Raw genomic sequence first — 16295 nt, forward strand, 5'->3', positions numbered from 1 at the left:
CGTAAAGGTGCGAGTGCGTGAGAGAAAAAAAAGACTGCAAGCACGTATGGCAGGTTAACAGGCTACCGAAATGCTAGAGTGTTGTGTTAGCGATAATGATTTAGATTAAAGCTAGCGATGTCAGAATAATATGATAGGCAATATTAGACAATATCTGATATATGGTGATGAGTAATTTATATTTAACGATAATAAACAACAAGGAATGATAGTAAAGAGATGCAAAACAATAAGATATACGGAGCTTACAGACGCAAACCACTCAGCAGTGAGGCAGACAGGAGCAATCGATCTAGGCAGCAGCGAATCAGTTCACTGCACTGATAGTGAATTTAAAGGCTAATGTTTTATATATTTGAAGAACGGAGAATCGTCTTAGTCTGATATTTCCCATCTAGCTTTAGCTTTAATCCCTTACAAAAAAGAACTGCAGTATATTGAAGTAAAACTGCAGTACAAAGTAGTATAAATGCAGTATAATTAAGCACAACTAGACTGGGTAAACCTAGCCTGATCTGCCGGCGATTTGATTTCGCCCGGCATCTCAGTCTGGAAACGCGTACATTAATTTCTACTGCTTCCGTTACACTTTGCGGGAACCAATCACAGACTGGCTTATCCACCTTGCTCGCTATTGGCGGGTATAGAGGGTGTGCACGTGACGTCACTGTTGACCGTTACGACTGCGGTCATGCCCGCTGAGTGGCAAAAGACTGAGCAGCAGCATTGGTTTTCAGCGTGAATGCCACGAAAAACACACAAAATACTTCCAAAATAGTAAAGAGCTTTGTGATTTGACTCTACAAATAGCTTTGACACAAAACCTGAGGTATATATTTAAAAACTGCAGAAAGCTACAGAAAAAAAAAGAAGTAAATGTATCACTGCAATTCACAGAAACAGCTGGACTCCAGGCAGAGAAACATGGATTTGCAGTTATCATTTTGTGTCAAATTGTTGGATTTTGAGGTAAAATCATACCATATATATTGTATTATTATATATTATGTTGACAACTCATCAATTAAATATTTTCCATCTTATATATAATTGGGTGTTTTTAAATAAATAACACTATAAAACTATATGTTTTAGGGCTGGACAATATGATGATATAACACTGATATAAGCGATTACGCGGATTTAAACCTACCTATATTGTAGTTATATAAAATATTCACAGGCAGATTTGCTTTTTGTATTTCCCCGCTGTCGAAATCAGGCACATATAAAACCAACATATTTATATACTTACAAAAAAAATCAAGCATATTCAACAGAATTAGACACTGCTGCATTTTATGTAACACATTTCACATTGTGAATTACAGATGGCACTCAATTAGAACACGTTTTTTGCTTCTGGGGGGTAATTGTTTTGCGGCAGCCAAACATTTCTTCTCTTGACTGCTAAGTGGCACTATAACCAGATTTTCACAAGTTATGTCGTGGACTTAACACAGCTTGTTTTCACAAGTTGCAGTCAATCTCCAGTGGCGATTACAAGAAAAATATTATCAATAATCTTTTTTTTTAAAATCACATTCACATAACAAAATTTAGTAATCAAAAGCCGAAGTAAGCATTTGTTGTTTTGAGCAAATTTAAACAGAACAGTACATTTCAAAATAGTATTCGATCTGTGCTTGGTTTTTCATGGACTTTATAATACAGTAGGCTACTAATAAAAAAAACTGTAGAAAATGTGAATTATATAGGCTACACATTTATTATAGGCTCTCTCAATGTTGTGACATTATTCACATTATTTAATATTTATCACAAATTTTAAAAAAAAGTTTGAAATATTATAGGCTCTCTGTGTTGTGACCACATTATTTATTATTTTATCACAAATTTTAAAAAAGTTTGAAATTTACATTTAATAATTAGGAACACTTTCCGGTGTTTTTTTAAATTAATTTAATACAATTATTTTAATTGGAACATTTATTTTTAATGGAAAGCTTAATGACAACTTAATGAAAGCTTAATGAAAACATTAATATAGCCTAACTGATGTTGGTCTACAGCATTTGTTTTACCATTCTTAGTGAAACTTAGAAATAAGAGACAGTAGATTATTATGGTCAAGCATTTGGTTTAATAAATATAGACAAGTTACAATAAATTACAATAAATTTGCTACATTCCAGTAGAATCTCCATTGCGTTGTACCACACCTTACAAAACCTTCCAAAGGTGTACATTGTATCTGTTGTAGGTGGTTTTTGTGAGGCGATCACACCAGAAAGCAACAATGGCCTGAAAAAACTTGTCTGTAATCCTCTAAATTGTTTTGTCAGTCACTCATGAATTGAGGTTATTGACAGCAATAACCATAACAACGGATGAAAAGCATCAAATTTGAAAAAAAAAAAAAAAATGGATCTGTGCATTAAATAAACCAGTGTTGGCTGAATGTTTAGTATAGATTCAAAAAGCCTCTAAACATTTGTTTCTAGTTGGCAGTGATTAGATGTTGTGAGCTTGTTGCATTCCTTATGTGAATGATAAATATTATCGGTAGGGGGTAACAATACCCTCATGTCACAATTCGATACATATCATGATACTAAACTCACGGTATGATAGTATTGCAATACTCCAAGACATATGGTAAAAGTACAAAAAATGTACTGTTGATGTAAGATGCTAAATTTGGTATTACATTGGGGGTTGAAATTAATAGGCTTGGAATTGGTAATCCAATGCACAGGACAATGGTGACACCAGAATAAAAATATTCATGATTCTGAAACTGAAAATACAGAATTATTTTGACAAATATGCTTGCACTCTATCACCGACTACATATATTTAAAATAATGTAAGCCACTTTTTACTGGTAACTTAAGACATTTGCCATTATCAGGACCCACAAATATTCCCCCATTGCATTATTATACATTATATTCAACATTATATATAGTAGTTTAACGTATAAAACTCTGTAAACTTGAGAACTATACACAATACAGATTCAATCTCCACGATACACATTGTTGCATTTTTTGTATATATTGTGCAATATATTGACACGGTATATTGTTACACCCCTAAAGGCTATCAGTTAAATCTATATATTTGTTATATATCTCAGTTTAGCTCAGTACAGGTTAATTATTAACTAAAATGACTAAAAAATAACTAAATTAAAAAAATAAAAAAAAAATATTGCTTTTAAATATAAAAATTAAGAATTATTAAGAAATTCTTAATGACTAAATACGTGACAAAAATAGTCTGCAAGTGCATTTGAAATGTTTTAACTAATCATCTTGTAATGTCATTTCAGTTCTAGTTTCTAGGTATGAATTATATGCAGTAAAAAACAACAATCCTCAATCACTCTAGAAGGTTTGCCACAAAATCAACTGACTGGCTTCTCGCCTGTATGATTTCATATGAGTCTCTTCAGACCTTTCGCTCTGGCTGCCCTGCCGCCAACGCTGTACTGTGCATTCAGACCTCCACCGGTGGAAGTGTCAAGTAACAGTCAACCAATCTGAATGTAGAAGTCCGCCGCTTGAGAGTATTCCAGAGAATGCAGAGAACAAATTGCTTAGCGAGAGAAAATAATAAATGTCATTAAGCTTAAATTATATAGTGCATACATATTTATATAGTAGCCTAATAATATATATTTATATAGTAAATGTATAAGCATACAGCTATGCAATTTCAGACATAGCCTGCAAAAATGGCAGACACTTTGGTCCATGCATCATTTTTCTTATTTATGCCCCTGTACGCAAACAGGGACAGATGTCGTAAATTATTGGAAAACCCGCCATGGCAATTATCCACCTCTTCTCCGTTTTGCTTGGGAACTAATGTTTGGTCGGAACCAAAGATTACACGACTGCATTCTCTGGAATCCTCTCAAGCGAAGGACCTCTACATTCCGATTGGTTGCCGCTGAACCGTGTCATAGCTCATTACACCTGATTTTAACTCTCCTCGATGCCCACACTGTCCAAGACACTTTGCCCCGCTGCTCGCCAGAGCTCACCGTTGGCTCACATTGAAAATGTATGACTTCCTGTCATTTTGACGCTCTCACCGGCGGCGGTGTGAACGCACAGTAACTGAACTCCTTTCCACAAATTGATCATAGAAGTAAAAACAGTATAAATAAAAAAGAATAAGTTTTCTCTTAGTCTCAAGTGCAAACAGTAAGTGCAACCATAATCAAAGTATTCTCTCAATATTCAAAGTGCAAATAGAGACCAAATTTTTCTTCAAGCATGATACAGAGCTAAGAGATGGTTACAACTACACAGCCCAGCCTAAGATCGCTTTCATATTGGGAGATATTTGCATGCATCAAGGAGGCGCTTTCAAAATGTGAGGTGTTGAAATCTTTGAATGCGTGCTCACATTTTACTTTCGCGATTGCGCATACACTGTGAATTTGGGAGTGGCGGTGCTGAGCGGGCATTCTACAAGATAAGACATTTGTCAGATGCTTAGGCTCTGTTGTGCAACGAATCCTCCGCCATGGTCTTGTCAGTAGGTGTGTTCGACATCGGCAGTGGCTGGATGTGACCGATCAGCGAGAGTTGCCGCTTGCAGTTGGGGAGGAGTTGAAAACAGTCGGACACTTTCTGCTTCCCATAGTGATGCTTGCACTGTGTTTGCATACTTTATCACAGATAAAGTTAATTAAATGCAATATTTGTCAAATGCACAGATGTTCCAGATTTTCATTCAATACTTTATGTACTGCTTAATACAGCGTCTGTTTGTACAAGAATAAAGTTCAACATAATCTAATACTATTTAAATACCAATGAAGTGGGGTCTATTATCATTTTTATTTTGATAAACATGACACAATATTACATTGCGACTACATGAAAAGAGCTTTAACTGTTATAAAAATACAGATTTGTCAGCATTAGTGGAACTGAAGGTGTGAAAATAAACACGATACACACGTGATCATTGTCATGCAGTGAACTCTGGTTCCTGCTGCACTGTGTACGACTTTGCTGCTCATGTTGGATGAGCTGGATGGAATTGAAGCGACCATTATCCAACTGACTTAAATGGTTTTTGTTTCTATAAAAAGCAAAACGACAGTGGAGGCATAATGTAAATGTAGCGGTGGCATATTCTATCCTAATTTCACCCTCACACTCCATCATAGCAATATCGCGAGACAGTTTCTCACCTCGACGAGAAATCTCAATACATTTTAATCTCGTGAGATCTTGTGGCACAAGATCTCGTCACATCCCTATTATTTATTACAGGTTTGCATATTGAGTTTAGTGTTTGTATTCGCTGTGCGATTTGATGTAAAGTGAGGAATACAAAATCATATTCTTGCAACATTTGTAAATTTGTCTTGCCAAAGAAATTGCAGCATTGCTGCGTACAATTACTGTAAAACTGAATGAAAATGCATAGCAATATAACAAATTTAAGAAAAGATTTCTGTCTCTCTTGTGCGCACTAGGTCTCTTTCAGCAAGTTTGTCTCCCTCGCTGATGCACCCGTCTCTCTCGTGTAGGTAATGAAATGGCATAATGTCTCCTAAGGTGCACTTATGTTGGGATAATTTTTTTAAAAATTGTCAATTTAGAAATAAAAGGCAATTTTCTACCCTGATTTTAGCCCTCTGATTTGAACACTCTGATGGAAGGGACGTGTCTGCTGTAAGACTTCAATGTAAAACTTCAGTTTAGATCTACTCCCATCGCATGAAAGGTTGCAGCGATGAGTATTGTAGCCGTTATTTTAAATGAGTCTACATTTAAAATAACGAATTTGAGCAAACAGAAGATGTGATATGTGAACGGGCTTAACTGTATATGAACATATCAGAAACTACTGATCACAGATTAGGCATTAGAATTAACACAGTTACTTACTACATGTTGTGGCATTACTGTCGGGTCCATATCTTATAGTAAAAGACTGTTTGAAAAGCTTGCACCAAAATTGTGACTGATTTACCAAAGAATCCACAGTAAAATGTACCAAGCACACAAATAATGCTCTCGTCATTTACATAGTTGAAAATAAATAACCACTTTCTTAGCATTTGGATCCTTTGGAAGGTAATGTTATTTTCAGTCCAGTGATGCTGTATTTCTCTTCTCTCCTTCTCATCTCACTATCCTTCGTTGCACTATTACGTCATAATTATGACAAAATCCGAAACAAGTCTTTTTAGGAATCATGCATGTTAGTTTGCAGATAAATGGCAGACTGGTATAGTGTGCATTAATTAATTAGATGAACCTGTCAATTTAAAGAGATTAGTACAGGAATGGTCAGACGTAACATTAGGATAATCTGACAGTTATTTTCTAATTAATCTGTTTAACCTAAATGTGTATCGGTACATTGTATATTTAAGTTATTTTCTTCGCAATGAGAAATGTCTGTCCAAAAAAAAAAAAAAGGAAAAAATTAAATTAGAATAAAAACACAAATGTAATGTACAATAATGTTAAAGAATGTAAATTTGTGCATTAAGCATTGTTTAGCCCAAACTTTGTGCCAAAGGGTTCTTTCTCTTTATATTGGACCTTTTTATCATTTAAAGGTTAAGAGCAAAGAACCCTTCATTTTAATTTTTGGGTAAACTTGCCCTTCAAAGGAGACCTATTATGCCCCTTTTTACAAGAAGTAATAAAAGTCTCAGGTGTCCACAGAATTTGTCTGTGAAGTGTCAGCTCAAAATACCCCACAGATAATTTATTATACAATGCCTTAAATGCCCCCTTTTGGGTGGAAGCGAAAACATGCTGTTTGTACTGTGTATCTTTAAATGCAAATAAGCTGCTGCTCATTTGCATTTATGAGCAGTCTAGCAAAATTTTTTCCCACTCATTCCCTTCAAAAATAAAACTACTCCAATGCGTCTTCAGTAGCTCAATTGCTGAACACTTATGTTCATTGTTAATCAACAACAGAACAATTAAGCCATTTTTCCACCATCGGGCCAAGCCATTCTCATTGCTTAACCGTTCCATTCTGTGTCAATTTGGCCCAGCTGGTATGGTTATGGTTTCATTTTCCACAGTGTAGCTGGTAACAAAGCTCGTTGGAATGTAATACAAATGTATCAGTCATTGCATTGTTGACGCAAGAGTTTACAGATGGTATGAGATGTTAATAGCATTGCTCAAATAGAGCGCTTGGTCATATACAGAGAAACTGGTACCAGCAGACATTTACACAACTGTTAATGCGGCGTTACAACACGAAAGTGTAAACTCCTTGGAAGACCACGAGTGTTTAGGGTGCCATTTTGGACAGGGCCAAGCATGGCGGACTGCAGTTTACTCGGGAGGATTTATGCTAATTGGGAAAAGCCCGTCACCAGTCATGGGTGGGACCTGTTCCATTGTGAAGTCACAATGAGTAGAGAAAACAAAAAAATAGAGACAATATTTTTGATTTTGGGGTAATATAAAAAAGGAGTGGGTGGATTTTTAATGTTATAGGGTGGTTGTCCACACGGTGGACAAAAAATGGTTCAAAAATCATGTAAATGGGACTTTTGCATTTTGCAAAAGAGGGACCCTTTAAGAAATGCTGTGGAGTTTGATCAACTGTCAACAAATGCCCACAGTTAAGATATCTACAAGAAGGTCCAAAGCACTAAACCATGTGTAAACAACAGTTTAAAAGAGTAACAATTTGTAAGACGTGTAAAGAACCTCCTCAGCTTTATGCATTTAACTCACTCTTGTACCATGGTTATATTTGACAGTATATCAATATTATAATTTTTGGAAATAATTTGATATTTACAAATAAAATAAGCACACTAAGTTGTTCTGATTCCACTTATCTACATGAATAGTTAAGGAAATCCTGTGACGCATCAAGGTACTTCAGTTTACAGATGTATGTCCCCTTTACAGCAGTTCAATTAAAAATACGTATTAATACATCTATTTGAACAAAATCCAAGTCCCTTGAAGAAGTTCCATTTTAAAAACGTTGCATGTCGTGTTTTCTTGTTCACTGAATTAGCTATTTGACACTGTAACAAACGTTTTTTTTTCAAGTGCTTTATCTTCTAATTAGAAGTCCTGTATTAGAAGTGCATGAAGATCACACCTCTCCACCAAATTTTTCTCTATAGGATAGGAAAGCAGTGACATCAATAATCATTGTGCCTTAAGACTAGAGGCTCAGAAGTTTGATGGTCTTATCATCATTGTCGTGGCCTTTAGTGAATATGCCGAACCTTTCCAGTAGTACCATTTGATGCCATTGAAACGATTAGTGTTCTGTCCCTGCTGGTAGTATACTCCATTGAGATTGGATGGTCCACAGGCATCAAACCACCAACCTAAATTATACAACAAAAATGTATACTTTAGGACATGAAAACTTAACAGCTGTGTATATTGTGACAAAATAAAACATTGGCCATTGTAAACGTACACCAGGCTCCCAAAATATTACTACAGGTATTTCAAATGAACAGTGTTGTTTTTGAATGCATCAATGCTATTTCCTCTAACTTAGTATTAAGTGTTATATTTACTAGCTAATGAGAATGAATAAGGGGAAGCAAGTCTTAAGAAGTTCCCAGACCATTAATGTCAATGTTCATCAGGGCTAAGTTCCCAAATGAGCTTGCCAATTACTAACTCCTGGCTAATTTTGTTAGTAAGCCATGACCCAACTATAAAAAATGCCTATTATATAGATTTCTGGGGTAAGTGCCAACTAACAGTTCATATAAAGGGAACTGGGACAAATGAGCACTCCAAATCCATTAGAATAAAACATTTATGAAGCACACAAAACACTGAAGAAATGATAGAGGTATTTAAAAAGTAAACTGCTCTTACCTCCTGAGAGCATTTGTGAACATTTACAAATACATTTGTCATTGTCTACATCTTTTGTGCTGAAATCACTTCCTGGCTGTCCCATGCTACTGGTTCTACCCGCTGTTCCACTGTAGCTGCTGAGGTGTATCCTATAGAATTGGAAAATTAGAAATATAAATAATATATTATACATGTGAGTTAAAGTCAGGTAATTAAATTCTGTTATCAATAAGAGATTGACAAAATACATCAACAGCTAAAATGTGTAAACTCTCGGTTTAAGTACTTTTTCAAATATTTTTCCTTGTCTGTCAGTTCTGACATACAGGTAGCATTTAAAGACATTCTAGACACGTCAGAGATGAAAATTTTCCCAAAGGTATATAGACACACACAACCCTCTACATTGCGAGTAAATCACTTGCATATGCAACTAAAATTTCATGCTAGGCAAACTAAATGTGTGTCATTAGCCACTGACTAATCATCTGTTAGATTTCACTTGCCAGTGATTGAGTTGGAGGCTAGGAAGTTTAGCATATATTATTTTCACTGCATGCATATTGTGTCCTTTGACAGAGCATTTGACAGAAAAAAAATGCATCAGCTCATTTATGACAGTGGAAAGAGACAATCTATATGTAAATAAAGTGGGATTACAGCGAATTAAACATTTCCCCTGTTGCAACTTGCCTTTTTGACAGCACACTATTCCCATTGATAATCTGGTTATCTGACCACTGCAAACTATTGTGTAAGCACCCTTACTCGCTGTTGTTCGGCAGAGAGCACTGTCATTGATTTGGAATGTTCCATATGCTGTACATACACAGAAACATTCAGAAGCACATCAACTTGTCAGTGTTGCTCTGTGACTTTTATTAATGAAATAAATTCGACACTGAATCACTAATTTATATTTGTTTTTGAATTAAACTTATCATTGCTGGCATATAAACATGGTATAAGCAGGATAATTCACTGCTAGCTGTGCATTACACATTGCTTTACATTGTACAGAATGTGTAATGCACACCTAGCTGTGGATTATCGCTTACATACAGTACCTGTCAAGAGTTTGGAAACATTACAATTTTTTTATGTTTTTGAAAGGAGTCTCTTATGCTCACCAAGGCTGCATTTATTTAATCAAACATACAGTAAAAACAGTAATATTGCAAAATGTTATTACAAATTAAAATAACTCTTTTGTAAATATATTTCTTTGAATATATTTTAAAATGTAATTTATTCCTGTGGTGGCAAAGCTGAAATTTCAGCATCATTACTCGTCTTTAGTGTCACATAACATTTCTTAACATTTCTTATTATTATATCAATGTTGAAAACAGTTGTCCTGCTTAACATTTTTGTGAAAATGGTTATACTTTTTTTCAGGATTCTTTGAGTAGAGATTTCAATGTACTGCATTTATTTGCATTCATTAAATTTATGTATTAAATTTATTAAATCATTTTTAAATAGGAATCTTTTGTAGCTTTTAATGTCTTCACTGTCACTTTTGATCTATTTAATGCATCTTTGATAAGTGTTAAATTCTTTTTTTTTTTTTATTCTTACCACAAATGTTCAAAAAATATAATTGTTTCCACAAAAATATTAAGCAGCAAAAACTTTCAACACTGATAATAATAATAAATGTTTCTTGAGTAGCAAATCGACTAAGAATAATTTCTGAAGGAGACACTAAAGACTAGAGTAATGATGCTGAAAAATCAGTGTCATCACGGGAATAAAAATGTATTAAAATAGAAAACAATTATTACTGTTTTTACTGTGTTTAATTAAATAAATAGGTTACACTTTATTTTACAGTTCCGTAGTTACATTGTAATTACTCAAATAAGTACTAAGTACTATTAATTAACTACATGTACGTACTATAGAGTTACAGTTAGAGTTGGTTTGGTTTAGGGTTAGTTACTTGTAATTATGTATAATTTACTGTTATTACTATACTAAGTAGATGTAGTAACATGTAATTACAGCACTGTAAAATAAAGTGCAGCCTGGTAAGTATAAGAGACCTCTTTCAAAAACAAAAAAATTGTTTCCAATCTTTTGATAAGTCATGAATATTTGTGTGTGTATCAAAAGTCTGGCGAGTAAACTAAATATATATAAAATATATAGAGTAAACTAAAATTTATAGTTTATATTATGTTTGGTTCTTTTGTTACTTTGGTTTTCAGTGGTATTGCAGTGTTTGTCATTTTTCCATTAAAGGCGCAAAAGTCTGATATGATTTAACAGGGTTCCAGACTGTGACAAATGGTTGCATATGCAACTATTTTTTGAGAATGAACGAGATAAAATTTGATGTGGACACATTTGTGCGAGTGCATGGTCATGCACTCAGTTAAATTTTTGCATGCGCAACAGAACGACGACGTATCAGCAGCTGCTGCAGTCCGTTTTAATTCAAAATTAACAAAATTTACATAATGATTAAGTACATCAGTAATCAATTTTCCGGCTCTGCTCTGCTGTGGAGTAGCCCAGTACCTGCGTGACTCACCATAGACGAGCCAGCATACAGACAAAACTGATGACAAGAGCACAGGTGTGGACAGGGAGGATCTAAGTAAGACAAGGAAAAGGCACGACTTCCAGCTGCAATGGCTTAGACAGTACCCATGGTTGAGATACAAGGCTAATGCCATGCATTGTGTATATTGTAAACAGTGTGGCCCATCCATTGCAGGTCATTCTAAATTTGTTACGGTGTCTAGGCAATTTAAGATTGAGTCTGTTAAACTGCACAATGAAAGTAAAACACATAAAACCTGTAGGGACCGGTGTGTCACACGAAACATTGAACCTCTCCCTACTTCTTTTCAGCGGTTAGATGAGAGTAATCGCTCGACGGAGGAAAAGGAAATAATAAAATGTATCACTGCTTATAACATAGCAAAAGAGGAACTCACGTTCACAAAATTCAAATAACAAATGATACTGATGAAAGTGATAGCAGACAGGAGTGATAGCAGACAATCTGCGAAAAAAGGTGGCTGACAAAATTGATGGTGATACAGACATCTCTAACAAAGAATGTGAGATTGTATATGCCCGTGTCATTGATAATGGAAGACCTACCAATATCCTAATTGGCCATAATGACGTTCAACACGCCCATGCAGAAGGTAAGGAGTGTGAGATTTCTGATTTTTGTTACCATATAACTATAAACTATGATAACAAAAAATTTGTATCACCATATTATAATAGTCTAATCATTTAAAATTTAATGTATACATTTTAATACATTAAAGAACATGTTGTTTTTAATAGTTTTTTTTTTATGGGTTTTTTAATTTGATGGTTAAAAGATTAAAACATTTTGCCAACATGAGGTCTCATGTCACTGTCAGTCTTTTTACATCAGGGCAAAACTAGGGTATGCAGATTAAGACAACTATTCATCAGCATGCATTGATTAATCCCATGTTGTAGCAAAAACAAAAGGTGCGACCAGCTGAGAAAGTTGGTAGCTCCAGTGCAACCAGTGGAAAAGTTAGTCTGGAGCCCTAATTTCACTTTTTACATCACAAAAAACAGCTGTTTTAACAGGGATGTGTAGACTTTATATCCACTGTAGTTAATAGGGCTGCCTTCGACTACACTAGTAGATGCGCTATATGCACGTTTCATACGGATTACTTAACCTAAGAATATTTTTTTTTCCAATTGAATTGGTCTTTTTAAAAGTAGACATTTCGCTTTCTAAAGATATATTTTTCATGTCTATGAGGCAAGTTTACATGGAATTTTGGTTATTTTTTTGGCGCACTCAAGTTCACAGAGAGAGATGGCAGAAAGAGCACCCTGTTTGCTTTCATTATTTTATAAAAGCTCAACGTTTTGTTGTTATTGTGAGTGCACACAAATAAAAGTAGGCTCTTCACAGATTCAAAAGATGTATTACTCTTATCTGTATGACCAAAAATCAATGGAGTATTTTAAATGCAAGTGATCGCATGGGCGCCTCCATGTTCGCTGTTATGCAGTAAACATGCTACTAATCGGCTTTTACACTCCACATAAACACTTGAAGAGCCCACATTTTGCCACATAAAGCTGCAGTCCGTAAGTTTTGCCTCTGTCACCATCTCTATTTGAAACCTGCATTTGCAGTTATTTGCCAAATTATCATCTTTACGTTAGTTGACTATTAGGGGGCAACCCTAGTAGTTAATGTTTATTGCATTGTTTTAGTGTCGCATTTTACCCTGAAGGTGTTTTGTCTTTGTGTGTATGACCCTGTGCACCATCTGTACACGAGTATTCTATTCATGATGTGGATTTGTTTTACCACCTGTATTATTATGGTGGATATCAATACAATTTAACGTAAAAAGCAGATTTTGGTAATTTAGGTAGCTTCATACATTACATCAATTAATATGCTTATCAATAAATATGGTAAGACAGAATTGCAATCCCAAAATGTATTGATAAAAATAGTTCAGTCTGCTTAAAATACACATTTTTATCTGATGTGTGTATGTGTTCAGTATTTATTAGCATATCACATTAGCTTAGCACTATTTAGTGTGTTCTGATTTGGTCATTATATTTCTTGACAGTTGCTGCCTTAGGCAGCTACCTATGGAGGCAGTAGACAGCTCACTATGTTTTGGTCCAGAGCCTTACTCTATGTCCTGTTTATATTTTTGACATTACAAATATGGTAATTAGCCATTAGCTTGTTGAGGGGTCAGATGGCAAAAGTTGTTCAGGGGAACTGTGTTGTCATGTTTTCACATTACATAGACCATAAATATTTCCAGATTTCAAAATATTTTCTTTGGAGTTGTGACAATTGTGTGCCAGCCCTCCAGAGTTTTTATAGCAGAATGAATGGCAGTGTTAACATGGGAGTGTTCCAAATCAACAGCTAACTCATAGCTTCCTAATGTTTTATTTCAAACATGAGAACATAGATGTCAGACTTTATGGACAAAAAACAAAAAGATTAAAGAAGATTAATTGAATGAAGATAACCAAAAATAGCTGATATCACACACATGACAGCACATCAATTCTGTGAATATGAATAATAATGTGGTTAGCTGTGATGTTGCTTGAGTTGGAAAAACTAGTCAATGGCAGGGAAGATGAGAAAAGCAGGGAAAAAGTTAAAAGGGAAATACACAGCTAATATATAGCTTATATTTATTTCAAAAGAGACAAAGACTTTGATCATTTGTTCATTTCATTTGGATTTATTATACCTGTTATAGTATTAAGTAAAAAATGTTTCCAAGTTCTCATGTCCAAAAGAAATGTAAAAAGAATGCACAAACTGAAAACACTAAATAATTTTATGATCTATTTATTTTATTTATTTTATAATTCATTTATTTTCAAAAGTGAAATACTGACATGGATGTTTACAAAGCAGAGGTCACCTTTCTTTAATTCCAATCGGAGAGATTGACTTTTGTTTGTCTTTATTTTTTGTGCTGTTTTTTTGTTGTTGTGGTTTTTTTACTGTGTAATTTCTGTTTCAGGTGGCAAATAACACTTTAAAGAGTATTCATGTGATTTTATTTATTTATTTTTATAAATACATTAGTAGAAATTGTGAAATTAATGAATGTATAATAATCATGAAATCGTGATTACTCCTCAGACTATAATCTTACCAGGGCTCTACACTGCAATTATTTAGTTTGCATTTGCAACTGAAAATAACTCTGTGCGACTGTGAAAACATATTTAGACGCACCGGTGCGAGTGACCCGATCGATTCTCATGAATAGATCTATAATACAAATGGAATAAAAAGTACAACTCCCAAAATGCATCTACACTGAGCAACAGTTAGCCTATGTTTCGTATTCTGATCGGGTCCTTTTAGTGCCTTTATTCAAAGACTTTGCTTAAGTCAGCAGAGCAAGTGTAAAAGACGTGCAAGACAGATTACACTTCAAAGATTGTTTACAAGGTGAAATTGATGTGACGCAGCCATGCGCACTTACCAGACCATCTCATGCTGCTATAACATAATTGTTCAGACACTTTGCATCACAGAAATACATTATATTTTAAAGTATATAATAGAATACTAATATTTTAAATTGTAATAATATTTCACAGTATTGCTGTTTTTTTCTGTATGTTTCTGTATATACACCATGATGAGCTTGAGACATGATCACAGAGGGTTTTTTTCACATAGCCTACCTGACTGAAAGAGCTCATTAATATGAAAGTCATTACACCTCATTATTCATACCTCTACAATAATACACTGAATACAGTGTAATGATACTTTTTCCATTAATATGTTTATGAACAACTGAAAAAAGCACATGTCAGGGCATGTCAAAACTTCTCCAGGCCCCAAATCAGCCTCAGACTCCAGAGGGTTTAATAGGCACTTTTACATTTTGCTTTGAAACCAAATCTTCATCCATATTCTTGTCAGTCAAGAGTGAGGGAAATTGAGGTGAAATCTGACTCCTGTTGCGACTCTCGTTCGGCTCATGCTGAATTGAGCAGACATGTTCAGTTTTTAACTGTAATGTCTTATACAAAAGTCCAATAAACAAGATATATTAAAGTGACTTTAATATGTGAATTTATAAGTGATTAATTTAAAGGGGCAAATATCACCCTGTAATGGGAAAGTTAACCCTCTGGGGTTGAGGCTAATTTGAGGCCCTGGAGAAGTTTTGACATGCCCTGACATTTGTGCTCTTTTCAGTTGCTTATAAACACATTAATGACACAAGTCTCATTACACTGTATTCAGCACAAACTTGACTACAATTCAAGTTACGGAAAAAAACGAAACTGGCGCCGCGTTCGTTCCGTAAGTAGAATAGGCAAGGCGTAGAACATTCAGCGGAAAGTACGTTCAAGGCAATATTTTGTTTATAAAGCATAAACGGTTGTATTTTTTTTTCGAAAATGACCGATCGATTCGCTAGATAAGACCCTTATTACTCATCTGGTATCGTTTAAAGCCCTTGAAGCTGCACTGAAACTGTAATTTTGACCTTCAATCTGTTGGTAGCCATTGAAATCCACTGTAAGGAGAAAAATCCTGGAATGTTTTCCTCAAAAACCTTAATTTCTTTTCGACTGACGAAAGAAAGACACGAACATCTAGGATGACATGGGGGTGAGTAAATTTATCAGGAAAAGTGTATTTAAAATCGGACTAATCCTTTAAGAAAATGTTAGCGTAGAGCTCTGCGTACAAACAAAATCTAGAATTGTTGCTTCCCTAGCTGAGAGACATGGCTTTATGTGCGCACACTTACACTGTGTGTCAGTCAGCACATGCACTTGCATTGAGTTCTTTTTCACTGCTTGTTGTGCTTAATGACAATTTTTACATCAAGCATGTCCCAAATTTGTGTTCGCCTTCTAAAAGAGGCGTGGGTGCACTTTGGCAGTGTGCCAGTCAGCACGACCCCCACACCATGTTCCTTTTCAGGATATTTTGTG

At 34.9% G+C, this 16295-nt stretch overlaps 2 protein-coding genes across 4 annotated transcripts in view; one reads left to right on the top strand and one right to left on the bottom strand.

The window, feature by feature from the left end:
- The window catches only part of mcph1 (microcephalin 1), a 184541-nt gene that overhangs the window by 125960 nt on the left and 42286 nt on the right, over window positions 1–16295 (top strand). The window lies entirely within an intron of this gene.
- The window catches only part of angpt2a (angiopoietin 2a), a 52305-nt gene continuing 40820 nt past the window's right edge, over window positions 4811–16295 (bottom strand). For both annotated transcript variants that reach the window (XM_048207390.1, XM_048207389.1), the window contains exons 8-9: window positions 8832–8962; window positions 4811–8323 (exon numbers count right to left, since the gene is read on the bottom strand). In XM_048207390.1, the coding sequence (XP_048063347.1) occupies window positions 8163–8323; window positions 8832–8962 (292 nt within the window). In that variant the 3' untranslated portion in view covers window positions 4811–8162. The remainder of the gene's footprint in view (window positions 8324–8831; window positions 8963–16295) is intronic.

Source organism: Megalobrama amblycephala, linkage group LG11, assembly GCF_018812025.1.
Source record: "Megalobrama amblycephala isolate DHTTF-2021 linkage group LG11, ASM1881202v1, whole genome shotgun sequence".
NCBI classification, from domain to species: domain Eukaryota; kingdom Metazoa; phylum Chordata; class Actinopteri; order Cypriniformes; family Xenocyprididae; genus Megalobrama; species Megalobrama amblycephala.